This window comes from Coturnix japonica, chromosome 17 (assembly GCF_001577835.2).
Source record: "Coturnix japonica isolate 7356 chromosome 17, Coturnix japonica 2.1, whole genome shotgun sequence".
NCBI classification, from domain to species: Eukaryota; Metazoa; Chordata; class Aves; order Galliformes; family Phasianidae; genus Coturnix; species Coturnix japonica.
The window spans coordinates 8,909,501-8,928,355 of NC_029532.1; the positions used below are offsets into that span (position 1 = coordinate 8,909,501).

At 35.7% G+C, this 18,855-nt stretch overlaps 1 protein-coding gene across 9 annotated transcripts in view; it reads right to left on the reverse strand.

Annotated features, from left to right (window-relative positions):
• Nucleotides 1-18,855, reverse strand: part of GARNL3 (GTPase activating Rap/RanGAP domain like 3) — a 49,716-nt gene that overhangs the window by 8,494 nt on the left and 22,367 nt on the right. For 7 of the 9 annotated variants that reach the window (XM_032448039.1, XM_032448036.1, XM_032448042.1 and 4 more), the window contains exons 7-25: nt 18,703-18,766; nt 18,426-18,458; nt 17,960-18,035; nt 17,266-17,364; nt 16,659-16,762; nt 15,624-15,732; nt 13,266-13,311; nt 11,467-11,573; nt 10,751-10,866; nt 9,862-9,966; nt 9,097-9,171; nt 8,062-8,173; nt 7,222-7,320; nt 5,657-5,773; nt 4,913-5,082; nt 4,473-4,631; nt 3,150-3,216; nt 1,076-1,183; nt 248-366 (exon numbers count right to left, since the gene is read on the reverse strand). In XM_032448039.1, coding sequence (XP_032303930.1) covers nt 248-366; nt 1,076-1,183; nt 3,150-3,216; nt 4,473-4,631; nt 4,913-5,082; nt 5,657-5,773; nt 7,222-7,320; nt 8,062-8,173; nt 9,097-9,171; nt 9,862-9,966; nt 10,751-10,866; nt 11,467-11,573; nt 13,266-13,311; nt 15,624-15,732; nt 16,659-16,762; nt 17,266-17,364; nt 17,960-18,035; nt 18,426-18,458; nt 18,703-18,766 — 1,885 coding nt within the window. The remainder of the gene's footprint in view (nt 1-247; nt 367-1,075; nt 1,184-3,149; nt 3,217-4,472; nt 4,632-4,912; nt 5,083-5,656; nt 5,774-7,221; nt 7,321-8,061; nt 8,174-9,096; nt 9,172-9,861; nt 9,967-10,750; nt 10,867-11,466; nt 11,574-13,265; nt 13,312-15,623; nt 15,733-16,658; nt 16,763-17,265; nt 17,365-17,959; nt 18,036-18,425; nt 18,459-18,702; nt 18,767-18,855) is intronic. The other 2 variants (XM_032448037.1, XM_015879482.1) reach the window with 1 other exon arrangement.

Below are 18,855 nucleotides of genomic sequence, written 5' to 3' on the forward strand. Positions count from 1 at the left end.
ATAGCACTTGCCCCATAAACAATCAAATACCTCAAGTATGCACTACTGCAGACAATCAAGGACAGTGAGATCAACTCTGATCCTCGTTTTACTTAATAAAAACTAAGAGCACACAGATGAATATATACCAGCAATGAATGCACAAGTGTGAGCTTTGGTTTGGTTTGTATTTGGCTTAGACAACTTTTTATGTTAAATAGATCCCAGCATCTCACAAATAGTCAAACATGTTCTTCTTATCTCTTACCCTGGATGCTACGAGTTGAAGCTCAGGTACAACTGCTGTGTGGACTAAGTTTCCATTCACCACTAAACGGATCTCAATGGAATCAGTAGTGAAGGCAAGTATGTAAGGGAAAGCACAGACTGCAATGAAGCAAAAAATTATTTGGCACAGAAGAATGATTAATGTAAATGTTTCTTGGATGCTCAATGAAGTCTGTTCTTGAGTATCTGACCTACTCCGGCATCTGCCTTTTCTACGACGAAGTCTGCCTAATAAACTGATGAACATTCAGATACACCAAGCCTGAACAAAATTTCATTCTTCATGTCTGGCAGAACACAGACTGAACGGGAAATAAAAACAGAAAAAACAGAAAGGAAAAAAAGTTCAGCAAGCAAAAAAACTTTGCACCAAGGCTCTACTTTCCAAAAGACACTATAGATACTCAGCAGAAGTGACATCATTAATGCAACATGCTTATAGAATCACAGAGTTATCCATTTTGGAAAAGACCATCAAGATCATGAAGTTCAACCATCAATCTGACCCCTCCAAGTTCCATCACTAAACCATATCCCTTTGTGCCATGTTCACATGTCCATTAAATACCTACAGGGATGGAGAGACCACCATATCACTGGGCAATGCATTTCAACGATTAACTACCATTTCCATTAATAAATTCTTAAGAATTTATTAATTTACGCTTATTATAATTTATTAAATACAAATTTATATATACAAATGTAAAAATAGTAACACTGTATGTATTTTAGCACATATGTAGTAATTGCAGAAACAGCCAAAAGCGGGTCTAAGATAAAAGAGTAAAAATAAATGTTTTCTTACCAACAGCATAAGGAACTTGATTCCAGCTAAAGTGAAAATCGTAAGCTGATGGCTGGATCAGTGGAGAACCTCCATTAAAAGGATACACCTTTCTATACTGGCAAACATCTGTTACAAAAACAAAACAAAACAAAACAAAAAAAAAAAAAAAAAAAAAAGCACCCATCACCTTACGCTGTAAATTAAAAATGGCAACTTTATAGGTAGATTTCAGATTTCACTTAATTTAGGATCAGTGTAGAAGCCTCTCTGTACCTAAACAGATAAGGAAAATGAGCTTTCTTTTGAACTTCTAAAAGATGAAAGAGCTACGTTTTAATGAGTTATTATGTTTCACAAAGTAAGAGGTATTCTATTTCAACAACCATCAGCTCCCTACCCTGTTTATGTTAGAGAAATAGGCAAGAACATTTCTGAAAGACGTGTCAGCACACCGTACCCCACTGTGAGAACTGCCATTCAAGCCATATGCTAGTAGATGTATTCTGAGGACTGTAATACATGTAGGACACTACAGATACCAAGATTTCATTAATCATGTAACTAGTGAACCTTTTAGCTACCATATGTGCCCTGAAACTAACAGTCTTCTTACGAGTCAGATTCAAAAACTGGCTACTTGAAACACAGTTCTAAATTTTTTAATTTGAAAGGTCTAGATAATGAGGAATTTAATCTTCCACTATCAGTGTTTTTTCTCTAAACACCCTTACTAGTGCTGATAAAACATCCTTTAAAATCAGAAGTGATGCCAGCAAATAAAAAGAAGGCTTAAAGATGAGAAAGAATTACAATCATCTTTTTATTTTTTGAGTTTATGAGTGCACTGGAGGCTCAAGGTAAACATCTGTGAGCACCTCATACACTTGCTCCTACCAGTTCTTTTCAATTTTTTTAGGCAAAATTCTATTTTAAGAGTTGATGTGATTATTTGATTTCTTTCTGCAATTTACATCCTTAGACCGATTCTAAGTTTATAATCAGAAAAGTATTAAAGGCTTTTTTCTAAATACAAACTTAGAACACTGTCAAATCATGTGTTTTCACATTTGTTCTATGATGATCTTTTCTTAACTGTAAAACTCAAAAAGACCAGAAGTAGGTTTCTCTGTGACAATGTCCTAGAAATAGGAATTCAAGAAGCTAGAAGACTGTGCAACAGGCTTTAGGACCTTAGAACCTGAAGAGTACCTTTAGCATCAACTAAGTTTATTAGCTTTGGCTCAGCAGCAGGTCTATTAGAGTGGAACTGATTCTGCATAGAAGTACAGGTATGGGAATTCCACATACACTGTCACAGAGCCTTTTAGTTCTGAAGCAGTGCTAAGTGAACTAGAACCAGGTAGGATCTGGCAAACTAGGAGAAACAAAGAGGCCTCACAGAGTGTTACAGAGGAAGTTACACTTAAGAAATACTTTCCTCGCAGTACCAAACTAACAGCCAGTTACTATAATTTAGGTGTATTTACTCATTTCCATTGATGCTCACTTTGAAAAGGAGAATAGGACACATACCCTGAAAAAGAGAAGACTGTGCTTTGTCCATCTGTGTATTGCTTCGTAAAGGCTGTTTCACATCCATAAGTTATATTTTTAAGAGGATTAGAAACAAAGCAATATATGTTCTGTAGAAAAGATCATGTGTGTTATACCTGAGACCATTTTACAAAATGAGATTGAGAGAATTACAATGAAAAAATGTGACAGTGCAAAGAAGTGTGCAGAAGGAAAAAGCACAACCACAGTATGCAAAAGTACAAAGAAGAAAATGGGCGGAATGCTACAAGCATTCTGGAAACATCCCGTGTTTTATTATGTAAAGAATGAGGTAAGAAGGAACAAGACTTCTGTGAGTAAGGAAGTATATCTATTGTATGTCTAATTCAAAATACCCAATAAAACAATATTTCAATTTCTAGTTTGCCTAATGTGTATTTTAGTCAAAAAATTATTCTGAAATAGTATCCTTGAAACTCTGAAATCTACTTTAAAACACAGATCTGGACTCCAGTGCAAAAATAACTCCATACACAGACTGAGATCCTAGCATTTCCAGTCTTCCCTAGACACTTACAGTTATAACATAACAGTAGACCAGCTTCACCGTCTTCATATACATCAATAGCTGCAACAAAATTAACCTGCAATGGAAACGGGAAACAGTAATGAACATTCAGATGAGATACAGCAGTTCTTACATCCAGGTTTTGACTGTGAAGTAATACAATCAGTTGGTGCTGCTGCACAATTACAGATTTAAAAAAAAAAAAAAGTGATTTTTCACATGCAGCTAAACATTCACATCCATTTTTAGAAATTATTAAAATTATTTAATTTCCGAAGATGCCTAAGATATTTATCTTCCCTGCAGCAGGAAACATTTGAACTCTTTCCAAAACTCAGGAGGTTACTCAGATAGGTTAAGAAGATGATCAGGGGACAGGAGCACCTCCCCTATGAGGACAGGCTGAGGGAACTGGGCTTGTTCAGCCTGGAGAAAAGAAGGTTGCGGGGTGACTTCATTGCAGCCTTTCAATACCTGAAAGGAACCTATAAACAGGAGGGGAGTAAACTCTTTGAAAGGACTGATAATACCAGAACAAGGGGAAATGGGTTTAAGTTGAAAGAGGGTAGATTTAGGTTGGATGTTAGGGGAAAGTTCTTTACTAGGAGAGTGTTGAGGTCCTGGAACAGGCTGCCCAGGGAGGTTGTGGATGTCCTGTCCTTGTAGGTATTCAAGGCCAGGTTGGATGGGGCCTTGGGCAGCCTGGTCTAGCAATTATGGAAGTTTGGTGGCCCTGCCAGGGGGGCTGGAACTTCATGATCCTTGAGGTCCCTTCCAACCCGGATCATTCTGTGATTCTGTGATCCCAACACTATGTCTCAGTTAGAAAGATATAATTTATTATTTGGCTGGGCAGCAGTTTCTTAAAAAGAACTAAAAGATATACACAAATATTTTAGCTTTAGTACAAGGAAATGAGCAAATGTGAATGAGATACTGGTGGCCAAAATCCAAAGTCATTTTGCTGCGATCTTGACCAATAAAACACTGAGAACATGAAGAAAAGGCAAAACACAACTATTGACTAAAAGGAGAATAACGGCTTTGCATTTATGCTGACAGCAATGCTTCATAGAACAAATAAAGGCTCTGTCCTCATGTGTCATGCCTTGTAACTACCTCTCTCGGGAGTAACTATCATCACACATTCCAAAAGAGACAAGTACCTCAGAGTGCCCCTATGGCAGATGTTACAGGAGTGAAAAGTAAAGGAGACATAGGATCATTGTAAACAGTGCTCCCAGAGCAGGTCAGCATAGCAAGCGCTAATTCTGCAAAAAACAATGTTCAGTGCAGTTCTGCAAGAAAATAGTTTCTGTGCTGGAAATTTACCTTGTTTGCTTCAATATGATGCAGTCTGTAGGACTCCCCAGTACTTTCATTAACTAAATCAAACTGATGCCGATAAGCTACGCAGATCATATTGTCACTGTCTCCTGTAGGTCCATCAACTAATGTCATAACCACTGGAGGGTCAGAAAGGCATATTTCCTGTGTGGTAAATAACAAAATTATTCTCTTTTTCAGATTCTCAGTCTGAAAGAACATGTTTCTAAGCACAGAAACATGATACAGAGCAAACAGAAATTCAGTTAAAAAATATGAAAGATTTATTTGGCACATTAACAATGGAGCTCCTTCACACTGCTTGTTGTTTGTATCTGTCTGGAAGTTCAAAAAGACAAAATGCATGCTCTTTACCTTTTTGCCCCACTAGCTGAATGCTAATAAGTAATTAGTAATTAGGTAATAAGTGATTAGATTACACATACCCGGATATACTGGAATTCCTCTACTGGAGATTCAGATAATGATAGACAGCTGCCTGTTAAACTGTTGCATGGATTGTATTTCTTTGTGATGAGAAGCAGTTTGTTCCGAATAGCCACAACAATCCTCAGTTCACTGCCATGGTGAGTATTAATGGCATATAAATGGCAGCCTAAGGAAACAATGTTCCAGATCGTAAGTATTTAGGGTAAGGACTGCTTTTTTGTTCTGCATTTGAATGATGGTTAGCACAAGAGCGCAACAGAAGTGCAAACATCCCGATATAATAATGCTAGCTTCTAGATAAAGACAAAAGAATGGGACTCTTAAATTTTATTTTTTCCTTTATTTCTTTTGCGAGTAAAAGAATAAATACATGGATTACTACTATATTGGAGCTTCTGTTTCTCTAATTTATGGTGACCTTACCACATGAACAAACAGTTCTTGTTATATCCCTGAATCCTGAAAGCAGCATACATGCTTTCCTCTAGACCTTTTCATCAGCAGTGATTATCAAGTATCACAGTAATTCTACCAAGCTCTCAACAGGCACGCTGGATTTCACCCAATCTTATTTTCATATAAAAGCTTAACAGAGTTTGAATCAACAGTTCAGTGGGGAAAACAAACAAACAAAAAAACAAACCCTAAAGGTCAATATCTGCAACAGGGAGCTAGTAAGTCTCTGACAAATACTGTCTCAATAGTACGGTGAATACTTTTAACATAGGATATTAAATCACCTTTCGTTCTCTCCAATTTGTTTTCTCTGCAGTCATATTTGCTTCTTACCACCTGCTTTGTTTCTATATCTTTTTGGACTGAACTCAATCTGAAGACAAGAAGACGTGAGTCTTTCCCTGAAGGACAGTAAAAGCCAAAAAACAAATTAGAAAAAGATGATGACGGTCTGAAATACTTCCAAAGAGATGCAGCATGCTAACAAACAGGGCACTGCCACAAATGCAAAGATAAATAATTTTGCTTCTCTGGGTGTTAATAGGAATGTGACCAAAAAGACAGACTGCTTGTGAACACCGTCTAGGCTTCACAATCCTAGAAATCAATGCCTTCAGTTCAACAGAAGTTTCCCTTCAGGGTATGTTGCCAAAAAAATTAAAAATAAAAAATAAAATCTTCAAAACAGTGAGATGTTCACAACTAGAAAATAGTGAAAATACAGTAGAGGCAAACTAAAGGCAAGAGCAGAAGGGTTAACTATAAATGCTGGAATCACCCAATTTAGCAGCTGATAACCTGACTTTCTGACACAGGTATACTCTTTCAATGGACCAGCTGGTATAACTGGAAGAATTAAGCACACTTTTTAAGTATATAGCCAGTATAAATCCTGCTGTAAAGCAAGATCACAGGTGCTACCTTTAGTTTTAACAGGAGAGCAACATGAATTAGGACAACCACTGGTACATGCAAGACTTTCTTTATCCACAGAAAGTATGAAAGTAAAGAAGGTATAACACTTCCTTAAATCCACCACAACTTGAAACATCAACTCAGAGAAAATTCTTACTGTCAACACAGCAAAAAAGAAAATAAAATGGATGAAGTCCCTCTCTTTTAAAAAATACGTATGCACAAGAAGGTGTGATTCCATGAATGAGTTTCTCAACTACGAGGGGGGTAAGGTGCTAGAACAGGTTGCCTAGAGAAGCTACGGTTGCCTGATTTCTGGAAGGCAACCTCATATACTGAAAGATGGTTGTGACCATGACGGGGGATGGAAAGCTGTACTAGATGACCTTAAAAGGTCCCTTTCAACCTAAGCCATTCTATGATTCAATGTGACCAGCTTAACGTTTGCACTGAAGCATGATTCTCAGCACAGAGGAATTTCTTTTTTTCTACACTCTTTAGAAAGCAGTAACAACGAAATTGGAAGTTCCTGCATCTATTACTCTAAACAAGACATTTAATACATCTGCCACTAGTATGATGTGATTGCCTCACGAGTCACGCAAACCCGACAGCATTGAGACATGCTCAATAAGGAAAGAGCAGCCCAGAGGAAGTCAGCAAAGGCAAAGAGGTGGAAGGATGTCAAAAGAGCAACAAAGGCTCTAAAACCTAACAAGAGCAATTTAAAAATGGCTAGGTGATGTGAGAAAAGGTGAGAATATAAACAAAGCACAGCAAGAATTAAAATGTAGAGCTTTTCTTTTTTTCTAGTAAAGTAATCTCTTTTTAAAAAAAAAAGTGTTAAAATATTCCTTTCTACTGATGTGTCTGCCAAATAAGCTGTTAATCACACATATTCGTAAGAGAACCAATTAATAGGGACCTCTCCTACCTTTGTCTGTTCGGGCAATCAAATAATCCAGAGCTTCCAGCACATGCATCTGTTTTATTTGCAGAGTTTTATCAAATACTTGAACAGTGGTTTGACCATCTAAAAAGGAAGCACAAACATTTCTTTAAAATTCTGCTAAAATTTAGTAGTTAGTGGTTTTGAACTACTTCTTGCCTTGAATTGTTGAACTACTCTTAAAAGCCTTTTTTTCCCCCTTAGCTAAAACATAGCATCCTGTAGAAAACCACTAAATACACTGTAGCACCTTAGCCTATACTTCCTTATGGGAGAGTTTTATCATTGCCATGGATCAGATTATAAAAATAAAGCAGAAAAGGGACCATCCTTTGGAAAATTTGAGACTATTCACTGAGAATTAGCTTAATTTCCTCAGTCCTGTTGTCTTTTGTGGCACACAGAAGATAAGGGTCAAACTAGCAAAAGCACTGCTATCGAAGCAGACTTCCACTGCTTCATAAGCTTTGGGCTTCATGCTCACTAGTATCATCAAGGAAGAAGAAATCCAGACAGACCACTTAAGATACCACTTGAGCTTGGATTTAACTTTATGATTCTTTTCAGATGGTTAAATAACAGCATCTGAAATAATAAAGCATTCAGAAATTCGCATTAAAATGGGCCATCAAACATGACTTGATTCCGATGCAAAGAAAAAAAAAGCAAATAGGTTATATAAATGTAATAAATTTACTTGGATTGGTAACTATCCATGAAGGTGAGGACTTACCAATACCTGAGCAGAGCTCATGAACATACATTTTCAAGACCATGTTCAGATACATAAATAATTAACACAAAAACACATGATCATTTACTAACCATCTATTAACAAGATGCCAGCATCTGTAGAAACCAGCAAGGACTGGCCCCAAGAATCTGCACAGACAACCTCATGAGGAAAATTACTGCAGAAAGACTGGGACTCCCAAGGCTACGATTTAACATAAGGGATACACGATAAGTACACTAAGAAATACAGATCAGACAGACACAGAACATGATGGACAGTGGCAAGTAGTAACATGTAAATACATTTCCTAACAATATATTTTTTAAAGTATGAAATATCAGAATCTAGTTAATTTTCTTGCAGAAGAAATACTCCCCCTATCAACCGGATTTAGAGACTAGTATAATAAGGGACATTCTTGAAACCGTAGAACTAAAACCCAAGTAGCTTACATTCAGTGCAACACTGGAAATACTTGATATTATTTTTTTATTTTTCAAATGGCACAGACTTAAAACATATGCACCACCATGCACACACACTTTGCTTACATTTTGTAGTTCAGAATATGTATAGAAATTGTACTGTTACAGCTGTCTTTCCTCCAAACTCTGCTTCTGTTATACGTTCTTCATGCATATCTCCTGAAATCTGTCCCCTTCTCCCTCCATCCCCAATATTAAACAGTAAACTCAAGTCTGAAATTCTATGAGCACCTCTGAAGCTTCTGTATATAAGATGCATACAGAAAAGTGTGGATTACATTTTTCAATCCCTACGCCCTGGAAAAAAAAAATCTTGTAGCTACAGAAAATAAAAACACTATCAGATTTTGTTTTAAACTTGATAAAGAAGTAAAAATAATTTAAGATGACTGCCTATGGAAAACACATCTTTTTCATCAAATAACCTCATGACATAAAGATATTCAGATCTACTTTAACTTTTAGAAGCACTTAGAAGCTCATCCTTTATTTGCTACTGCAGAATCACACAATACATCTTTGTTGCTATAGCACCTGATTATGTAAGTAAATAAGTAGTACATAGAACTGATATACAATGCCATATTCACTAGCATATAATTTTCTAGTAACTCTCCTTAAACAGACAGGTTCACTCACCTCCTTTTTACAAAAGCTTGCAGTTGACAAGTTAGCTGGTGCATCCCCTTTCACACCAGTTTTCAGTTTGAGTGCCTAATACAAAGACATTTTAATTACATCTTTTGTCACCAGTATGTAAGTTAAAGACTATGAGGTATGTATAATTTAGGACAAGAAAACAGCTTACGGTTTGGATTTTCTATTACATTTTCAGTAATTAAGAAAGAAAATATAATTACCTATTTCCTGAACAAAATCCACACTAACCATTATGGAGTTCCTAGACTATCTTCCCAGACAAAAGATACAAGACTATTACAAAAATGGAAAATTCAGTGATCTGGAATGGAAATGGAAAATTGGAATGGAAGCCCCCATGTACAATTATGTCAATTGGCCATCTACACGATTCAAGCAGTTAGAGCTGGTTAGCAGATCCTTCTACCCGTTACCAAACTGGCCTTACACTTGCAAAACCACATAACAAGCCATTCAATCAAACTATACATGTACACTGCCAGGGTGGTAGTGCTAAAGGCACCAAGTCACAGCAACACAAATTCTTCAGCCACAAATAACTAGAAACATGCTGATTCTAAAAGATCTAAAAGCTCCAGAGAAATAACTTAAGAATATATTTTCATTGAGACAGATAACAAGTCCATTTAAAGTATCTTATGTACTTTCCCTGTTTATATTTACCTCATACAAAAATCCAGTCTTCCTATAAAGTTAAGACACAGTCTTATAAACATAGATGCTTACTTCCTAAATTGATCCTACCTGACCAAGTCGGACAAACTCTGCTTGCCGAGCTTCCTCCTTCTTCCGTGTTGATTTTGGAGACTCTGGTAACACATCACTGAAGGACCTTCTGTTCAGCATGTTCTAAATGAGAAAAAGGCAGATTTCTTTCTTCTCCTTCCTCCAATGGAATCAAATTTTTCATTATCTTTAGTTAATATGGTGTGCTATCATTTTCAATTTCTGCCTTTCTTTTTAATATGTCTTCCTATCATGATCAATCTTACTGGAAGGTTTCTCTGAGAACAGAAGTCGCTATTCTTCCAATCCTCAATGGCTTTCTTTTTCTGTTATCATTAACCACTCATGCTATATAACTCAAGCAAGTCTGAAGACATGAATATATGGACAAAAAAAACTTAAGCAGACCTATTTAGCTAGGAGAAGTAAACAGTGAGAAAAAATGCCCTTCCAATTTTAGAAGTATTCAGCCTCTTTTTAGTTAAGAGTCACATTAAGACTGAGTCTTAATAATCTAAAATGAAGTTATCTCATGGTTAACCAGGGTAATCAAAGTTTGCACGTAATGCGGTAAGTGCTGATTTATGGTGACAAGATGAATACCTGTTCTGAGTATTCAGTTCCTAACTTTTCCCTTGTTGCAGGTAAGCTAATACAAAGTGCAGGATCGCGATGCTTCTCCTCAGATCTGTTGCTAAAGAAATGCATGAATAGTCCAATCCTGAAAGGACTGTCAGTCAACTTTCATATAACTGTAAAACTAATTATGTGATAATTAGTATTTAGCCTCCTGTAAGTAATTCAGTCTTCTCATCAGGATTTCAGTCTTTCAGTGCAACAGAGCTTTTCATGTACTAAAAAGAGAATATACGCGAAAGCACAGAGATCACTTCTGACTAGCGTTTACCTTGTGTAGGTCAGGCATCAGGTCCTGGTATAAAGAGCGGATTAGCATGTCCAGAGTACGCTGACGTTTCTGAGAAAACGTTGGTGTTTCCAAGGTGGCTTTTTCCCCATTTATTACTAAAATTGTAGTAAAGAAGGTATATTACTTTAGTTGCTTTGCTATCTTCTACTGACTACAGTTTGCTTTGCACCAATAAACCTAGTTTTCTTGCAGTTACTTAGTTTTGCCTCCTTTTTGCACATTTTTAGTAAATAATAATTCCTCCAGCTTAAGAAGAATGAAATCTACCATTAGTCTTTCTACAAAGCACCCCAATAATTACCTAACTGATATAAAAATTAGAGACAGTCGGCTAATCAATGTAAGTATTAAACCAATTTAAAGATTCTTGAGTAAGTTGTGAAATAAGTTATCAGTTAAGTTCCTGTCAGGTATGAGTGCAAAATCATGATTATTGTGCTAGGTATCTTACTGATCTATGGATCAGGATGATAGGCCAACAAAACCTTACTTAAGCTTTTTAAAGAAGTCTCTAGCCAACAAAGCCTGGTCTTCAAGGGTAACTTCAGTTATCTGGATACTTATTGGGAATACAACACAGTGGTGCACAAGTCCTCCAACAGGTTCCTGGAATGCATTAAGAGCTGCTTCCTGTAACAAGTGCTAGACAAACAATTTCTTAAAAAGTATTTCTAGCAAAAGGAAAACTGACTTACATTTCACTAAAACAAAATCCCTGAATTCCTGGTGATTTGTAAACACAGGTGGGGATGGAAGTGGAGGCCCAAATAGAGGAACACTTTCTTCTGAAAATATTTTTAGCCTGTTGAAAGAACGATTTATTTATTTATATTGGAAGCCACATTATTATCATTATTATCATTATTATTTTGTCATTAAAACAGACAGAAAAAAAAGAACAAAAAATGGATATCCAGTAATGTCTGTGGGGAAAATTTCTATGAGCTTAAATGAATAAAAACTTATAAATGGGCACTTAATTGGAATTATTCACTTGAACCAAAATTATGAATTGTTTACATAAATAACAAGACACTAAAATTACAATGGAACTTGGTAATTCTACTTACAGAATAATGCTAATAATGGTGCTGGTAACACCTCCTTTCCTAAAAGAACAGCAGTTCCCCTACAAAATGTTTTCATTATAGGAAAGGCTTTCTGTCTTATCTGCGCTTTCACCACATACATGAGAATTCTTCTGAGTAATAATGGCTAATAAAACTGAATCTATACTGCGAACAGCAAATTCACTTTTGCTGAGGAAGCAAGACTGAGAACTGCTCCCATGACAGCTGTACCTGCTGATTACTATTGATCAACAATGCATCCAGTACATCAAGAATGAATGGCAGGTAACAATGCTGTGCATACAGTATTCTCCAGGTATTAGAAACAAACTGTTCAAGAAACAAAACTCAGAAATCCCCTATATCTATCTTACTTAGTCCAGGTAAAAATTAGTCATTTATCCTGACACACAGTATGAAATGTTCTTGAGCTTGAGCAGAACAAGTAAAAAAATATCTGGGGGAGAAAACAAAAAAACAAAAAATGAAATATCATGCGTCTCAATTCTTCTCTTGAGCTAGTTTTAGTGGTATACCAGACAAGGACAGTAACACAGTTCTACAGATTTTTACAGAGCTAATATTTAAATTTATTGTCTGTATAAAATAAGGAAGTTATTTCTAGCAAAAAAATCCTTTGAGATGTATATGTCCATACATATAACTTTAGTGGATATGCATCTCAACTCAAAAACTCAACTTTGTAAACTTCCAAATGCTCTTGATTCAGAGATTCTATCACTCTATGATTCTATAAAAGTATGCTTTCAACAGTTTTACTGTATTTTACTGAATTTTACTAAAGGCAATAGCTAGGATCAACTACACGGCAAAAGTAATTTTGTTTACTAAAGCCTACACGTGAGGCTGCAGAAAAGCTTGCTGTTCTGATTCTATTGAGATGTAACAGACTTAGCCTTGGACCTCTGTGTTTGAGTGTCCTATAGCTAACTGTAAAATACATTGACGAAAAATACATTATTTACCAGCAAAATTCCACCATGTTTTAAGAATGTGATGTGCAACTGTACATCTCTTAAGTAGACTCAAGATCCCTAAAACTGAACTGGTTTGTCTACGTACAATTAAACTCAGACCTGTAAAGAAACAATCCACAACCATCATATCACCACAGTCAGTTAACGTTAGTGATCTTAGCAGTCAGAATCTTGAAGATGTATCTTCCATCATTTTGTTTTGTTGCATACAACTTAGCTTCCAGGACGTCATTATTCTAATGGTTAGAAAGACATAACTTAGAGCCAGCTTACAGCTACCTCCATCCATGTCCATACTGTTCTTTGATTTTAAAATTTCATTTGCCTTCCTGACTTGCAGTCAGGTGGACAACACAAAACATTTTCCCATTACCTCTAATCCATCAGAAATTCACAATAAAGTTAATAGGTCCAACCATCACCTACCTGTAACTATCATTTTGCTTATTATATCTCACTAAGGCAAAAATATCTGTCATCCAGTTAAGGAAATTAATCCATTATTAAGATGCATGTGAACTTCATTAGTATTTTTTTTCCCCTGCAGCAGATAGCAGATTTAATAACAATCAAATATAATTATCACTGCAAAGACAAAATGCTCTAGACTATGTACATTTGACTTTTATAAAGGGAGTCTCATACAAAATTACTGCATTTGAACCGTATTAAAAATAGAGCTACTACCATAAACAAAAAACTTCTCTTTGTTTCATGAAGCTGAAAGTGTGCCAGATAGTTTTGTGTTTCATGTGTGTTTGATAGACTTTAGATTAAAAACTCATTTTGGTGATAAAAAACACCACCACTGATTCCCAGATTCGCTCGTGCTGAAACTTCACTGAGAAGAAAAGAATCCCACAGCATAGGTCAGCTAGAAGAGCTGTAAGAAAATAGAGAGGAAAATTTAAACCAAGAATACTTCAATATGCATTTAAGATGCTTAAGAGCATACTGCCTAGTCTTCAGCTGCCACTACAAAAGGGTAAAGATCTTCCCAAACGATCTAACCACATTCATATAGAAAAAAAGGCACATCCGCCCCTCTGACTCATTATGAAAGGACTTAATTCAGATAGAAGAAAAATAACTCCCTGAAACAGCAGACACTAGGTACACTTTTCAGTAAAGCCTCTCAATGGGAGGGTCACATATCTCAGGGAAATAGAAATCCCTCAGAAGCCAGACCATTCATGAAGTTTTCCATGACCAGTCCTCTGATATTATGAGGACAGTACGTCGCATCTTAAATATTCTGCTGAGTCTTTTCCACTCATCAACCCATTTATTCAGCATGAACTTTAAGCTGTTTTCCTCAACAACAAAAAAGCTGGCAAGCAGATCTTTCCATTGCAGGTTCTACCCTAATCTCCTTTCCTGTTATCCTGCCTTATGGCAATCATGCAAGTCTTCGTGCTTCCTCAAAAACATTTCCAAGTTATACAATGACACATGAACATCTATGTGAGTATCCTCACAAACCTTTCCCATCCAGAAATAACTCTAAAAACAAACAAATCCAGATGAAGTAAAGCCATGATGAACTGATCTCCTCTGTGGGGAGAGACGCCACGTCAACAACCAAGATGATCTCTCATGAAAGTATTCTAAGTGAAGACAAGTTTACTACTTCAGCATGCAGTAAGCCTGGTACCCAGACCACAGAAATCACTAAAGAACAAGAGAAAATGGAAAACAGGAATGCTAGTCTGCCATAAGAGGATCTGGCAACATATACCGCATGACCAGGAGGCTGTTGAACCTTGAAATGTTTGTTATAAATTAAAAAAAGTGGGGTGAATTAATTACATAATAAGTCCTCTTAACATCAATAAAGGAAGAATTACATCTTTGTTTATGAATGCTGACTCTCTGATAAAGAGGTGTACTGACTTGGTAAACTTTTATTAGTAACAATATTTAGGTTGCTCTGCTGTTTGTTTTTGTTTTAAATGTGGAACTTCTTTTGATCTAGGTGCTTCTTCCATCTAGAGTAAATGAGATTATTATCAATCTAAAAAGAAAGATTAGCAAGAAAATTCCAACAGTGAGCGGTCAACCTGACAACTAGGCTTAGAAGTTGAAGCTGCGATCACTTATAAAGACTTTTCAACAGAGCATGAATATAAATAAACTTCTTCTTCTTTAATTACACATTCCATTCAATCTAATCTAAGAGATGCCAGAATAGGATATACAGATCACCTGGTATGATCTCCATGACAGTCTGATGCAACTGACAGCAGGTTTTTGGAACTACATTGTCTTCACAATGTTTTCAAACCAAAGTTTAAAAAATACATGCTGTAACAACTCTGTAAGACAGGTGGTTTAAGGTCTGAAAGATACTGAGATCTATGAACCAAGAAAGGTCTGGGATACAGTGAACCAAAATACATAAATACCTAAAATAAACAGCATTTGAACATTATAGGGTAATACTCAGTAGTAAATGCAATCTTACTTAACATCAGTAACAGAAAAATTATTCTGAATTTATACTTTATCAAAATTTATGAAGTTTTCATGAAACTGAATTTGTGGAATGATGAAAATAGATTATTTTAATAAAAAGTAATACTGACATAGAAGTAGTCTTCTAAGCAGCCTAACACACAAAAAAATTATGTGGGAGACTTACAGACTACTAGTCAAGTACTCAGAAGTAAAGAACACAAGAATGCCCCCTCTAAACAGCAAATAGGAGGAAGTTGGGATAAAATTAGAAGCAATATTAAAAATAAATAAAGACAATTAAAAAGTAGAAAATATAAAAAAAGATACGTGTAAAGTGAGAACGAATCATGGATGGCTTGAATGCTGGAGCAGTCTCTTCTCCCTCCTGAAATACGATGGTGACAATGTCATTTCCAATATGCCGCTTCCTTTCTACCTGAAAGAAAAAAAAAAAGGGGGAAAGAGAAAGACAGAGGGGAAAAGGGAGGGGAAGACAATGACTTAAAGGAGATCAGTGCCTCAACAATTCTGTGACAGAACTCTGAAATAAAACATCAAGTGTTAAGAAAGAGCAGCACAAATATCATTAAGTGATTAATACTGTCTCCAATCATAAGTAAATAAACAGCGTTGTCATGTACTGCTATCTCTTTTTTTTTTTTTCATTTAGATGGGCAAAGCTGTCAGAATTTACAAACATTAACATTCACAAACAGGAAATGGAACAACTAGGATTCCATAAAAGAAAATCCATCGCTTGAAATGAAAGGAGAAAAACTCCAATTCTGCATTACTCTTTTACAGCAACTGAAGTCCTCTGGTCTACTCTGTGATTTTGTTAACCAAGACAAAAGTATGAGCAGACTGACCCTCCATAAAGAGCCAAGTGATGAATGCAAGACAACATATTTGAAAAGTACCCAAGAGCCTACCTGGTCTTCCTATGAGAGAACAACAGCAGTGCAATTACAGCAAACACACAAAACTTGGCATTAGCACACTCACAAGCAGACTTTCTATCAAACTACATTAATTATTACTTCAGAATGAGCTGTATGAATAATCAGAACACTTTCATGCATACCATACACGTCTAATTTTCAGCCTTCATAAATTCTTAGAAAGCAATGGCAACTGCAGCAATGAAGCTCTGCAAATCATCTAACTGTCAGAATACTTAATCATTTTTTGATTGATCAATGTTGATATTCTTTGCAAAACTCTTCATTTCTAAATTATGAACAGGCAAAAAAAAAAAATCCTTACTTTATTTTAAGAAGTTTTGGAATCTGTGATTACTGGGAAAGGGCGAAAGGGGGGGGGGTGAAAGAGAAAAAAAGGGAAGATGACAGAAATATGTACCTGCTGTTTGTTCTCTCTAGAATATGGTAGCATAGTTGAAACATGGAACATAATTTCATGCCCTTGGTAAATTGTATAGATGGAAAAGGTTCCTGTTGTATCATCTGCAAAGCAAGACAACGTTCTCAGCAGAAGTATGTCCTTTAAATTTTCAAAAGATTCAAAAGTATTTCAGGTAATTCTTTCAAATTTTCTTTCGTCATCCCTTTTTCTGATCCATTTTAAATACATGCTTTTGCAAATATGTCTAAACTTGAGTTTACAGTCTAATCTGTGTATTTCCACAGCTGAAACTTATGATACCCTTTACCAAGCCTCCTGAAATCACACAGGTCTTAAAGTCATGTTGCCCTATTCACTATGAAGTACACCAGGTTATTCTCCATTCCCTTCACTATAAAATACAAGTTATATAAATACTTCTCTTTCCCCAGTGATTCAAGCTAACCTGATTTTCTGTTTTCTAGTGAAGCAGACCATTTAGCAAGCATATGAAGAAGTCTGTTTTGAGATCATAATATTTCTACAGCACACATATTATATCCATGCAATAAGCAAAAACATTTATATTGCAGTATCTGCTTCTTTGCTTCGGATGAGTTCTTACTTTTTGTGTCCAGTCCTCCTCTATAGCCTGTCCAGCCTTTCAAAGTGATTGTGTCACCCAACAGTTGCAAAAATCTTTGAAAGCTTTCACTTCCAGTTTCTACACATGGAAGGAAGAACAGTTACAGTAGAAAAGCACATGCAGAACAAATATTGATTAATCAAAACACAGGAACAAGTCCTGTATGCAGAACATAAGGATCAGAGTTAGTTTCTCTTAATGTCAACAAAGCCTTCTACCCTGAAAGAAACAGCCTCTGAGTCTTCCAGGATTATAGGAAAGGAAGCATCATGTGACACTGCACAACCATCTCCTCAGCTAACTTCACAACATTATTTAAGCATGAGGAAGAATGTAATAATGATGTAAAACTATAAGGATGAGAACTAGAAACAACAGAACATTTTGAAGGTAACTTGAGTTGCCTCCTTCAATTGCTTCTTTTTTCAAACCTTACTTCATATAGTCTATTTCTAGAAAGAGAATTTCAGCATATTCCAATCTGTAATAGAAGAGTTCTTACAGAAACCTTTTGCAGAAACCGAAGAGTCTATGCTACATTTTTTCCCACCTAACATGAGCACGAAAACCTAACAAAATTACTGTTAAAATGATCATTATCAGTCATCTTGGCACTGTCCTATGGTTTTCATTTGTATGAACAGAACAATTAAGGAAAAGGGGAAAGACTCACCATTGCTGAACATTTCATCATCGGTAAGCTGCCCATCCTTAGCATAAAGGACTCCAAATTTAAAATTCACAGATCCCTAAAAATTTAAACCAAAGATTATTAGCTAAAGAGCCAATCAAGCTAAAGGCCTAAAATAATTTAAATGTCTACAAACCTAAGATTTTTTACAAATGTGTAGCCTTGTGTATATCCTGCACATGTGAGTATTCACCTCATATCAACTCCATTACATGCACTAATGGCAGACACCTAATAATGTACCTTTGATTATAGACCATAAATTATATAACACAATCTTTATACTGGTGCCTAAAGTGATTTTTAATTTCATGTTAAAAACAAGTACCACGTTTTTTACAGCAATAAGCATCAACTTGAAATTTGTCACTAATGTGTTAATGCAAATATTTCAAATATAAAGCTTGATTAATTGATTAGATCTATGAACTGAAGAGTGTAAGCTTACGTTTACCTCTTGTTCTTCAAGAACCAATAAATCCTGTAAATAAAACACTATGTTTAGCTCTCTCATACTAAAGAGAACACAAACCAAATTATTACATTATTTGTTTTGAAATGGTCAGTTCAACTGATAAAGGAAATTTAGTCGTAAATACCAAAATCCCTACTCTCATTTATCCCACTACTGTAACAAAGAATGCAGAAAAAAAATATTCACTATGATTTATTTTCCAGAAAACAATAAAAGAAAAAGCAACCAAACATGGGAAGTCGCAACCTACCTTTTGTATATCAGGATGAAAAATTTCCCTTGGGCCCTTCTCAAATTTCTCAAGACTCATTGCACTGAAATGCAAAATGAAATGCTGTTTAATAGAAGGGAAAGCATACATTTTCAACATTAAAATAATAGTAGTTGCAGTTAAGTCTCCTAT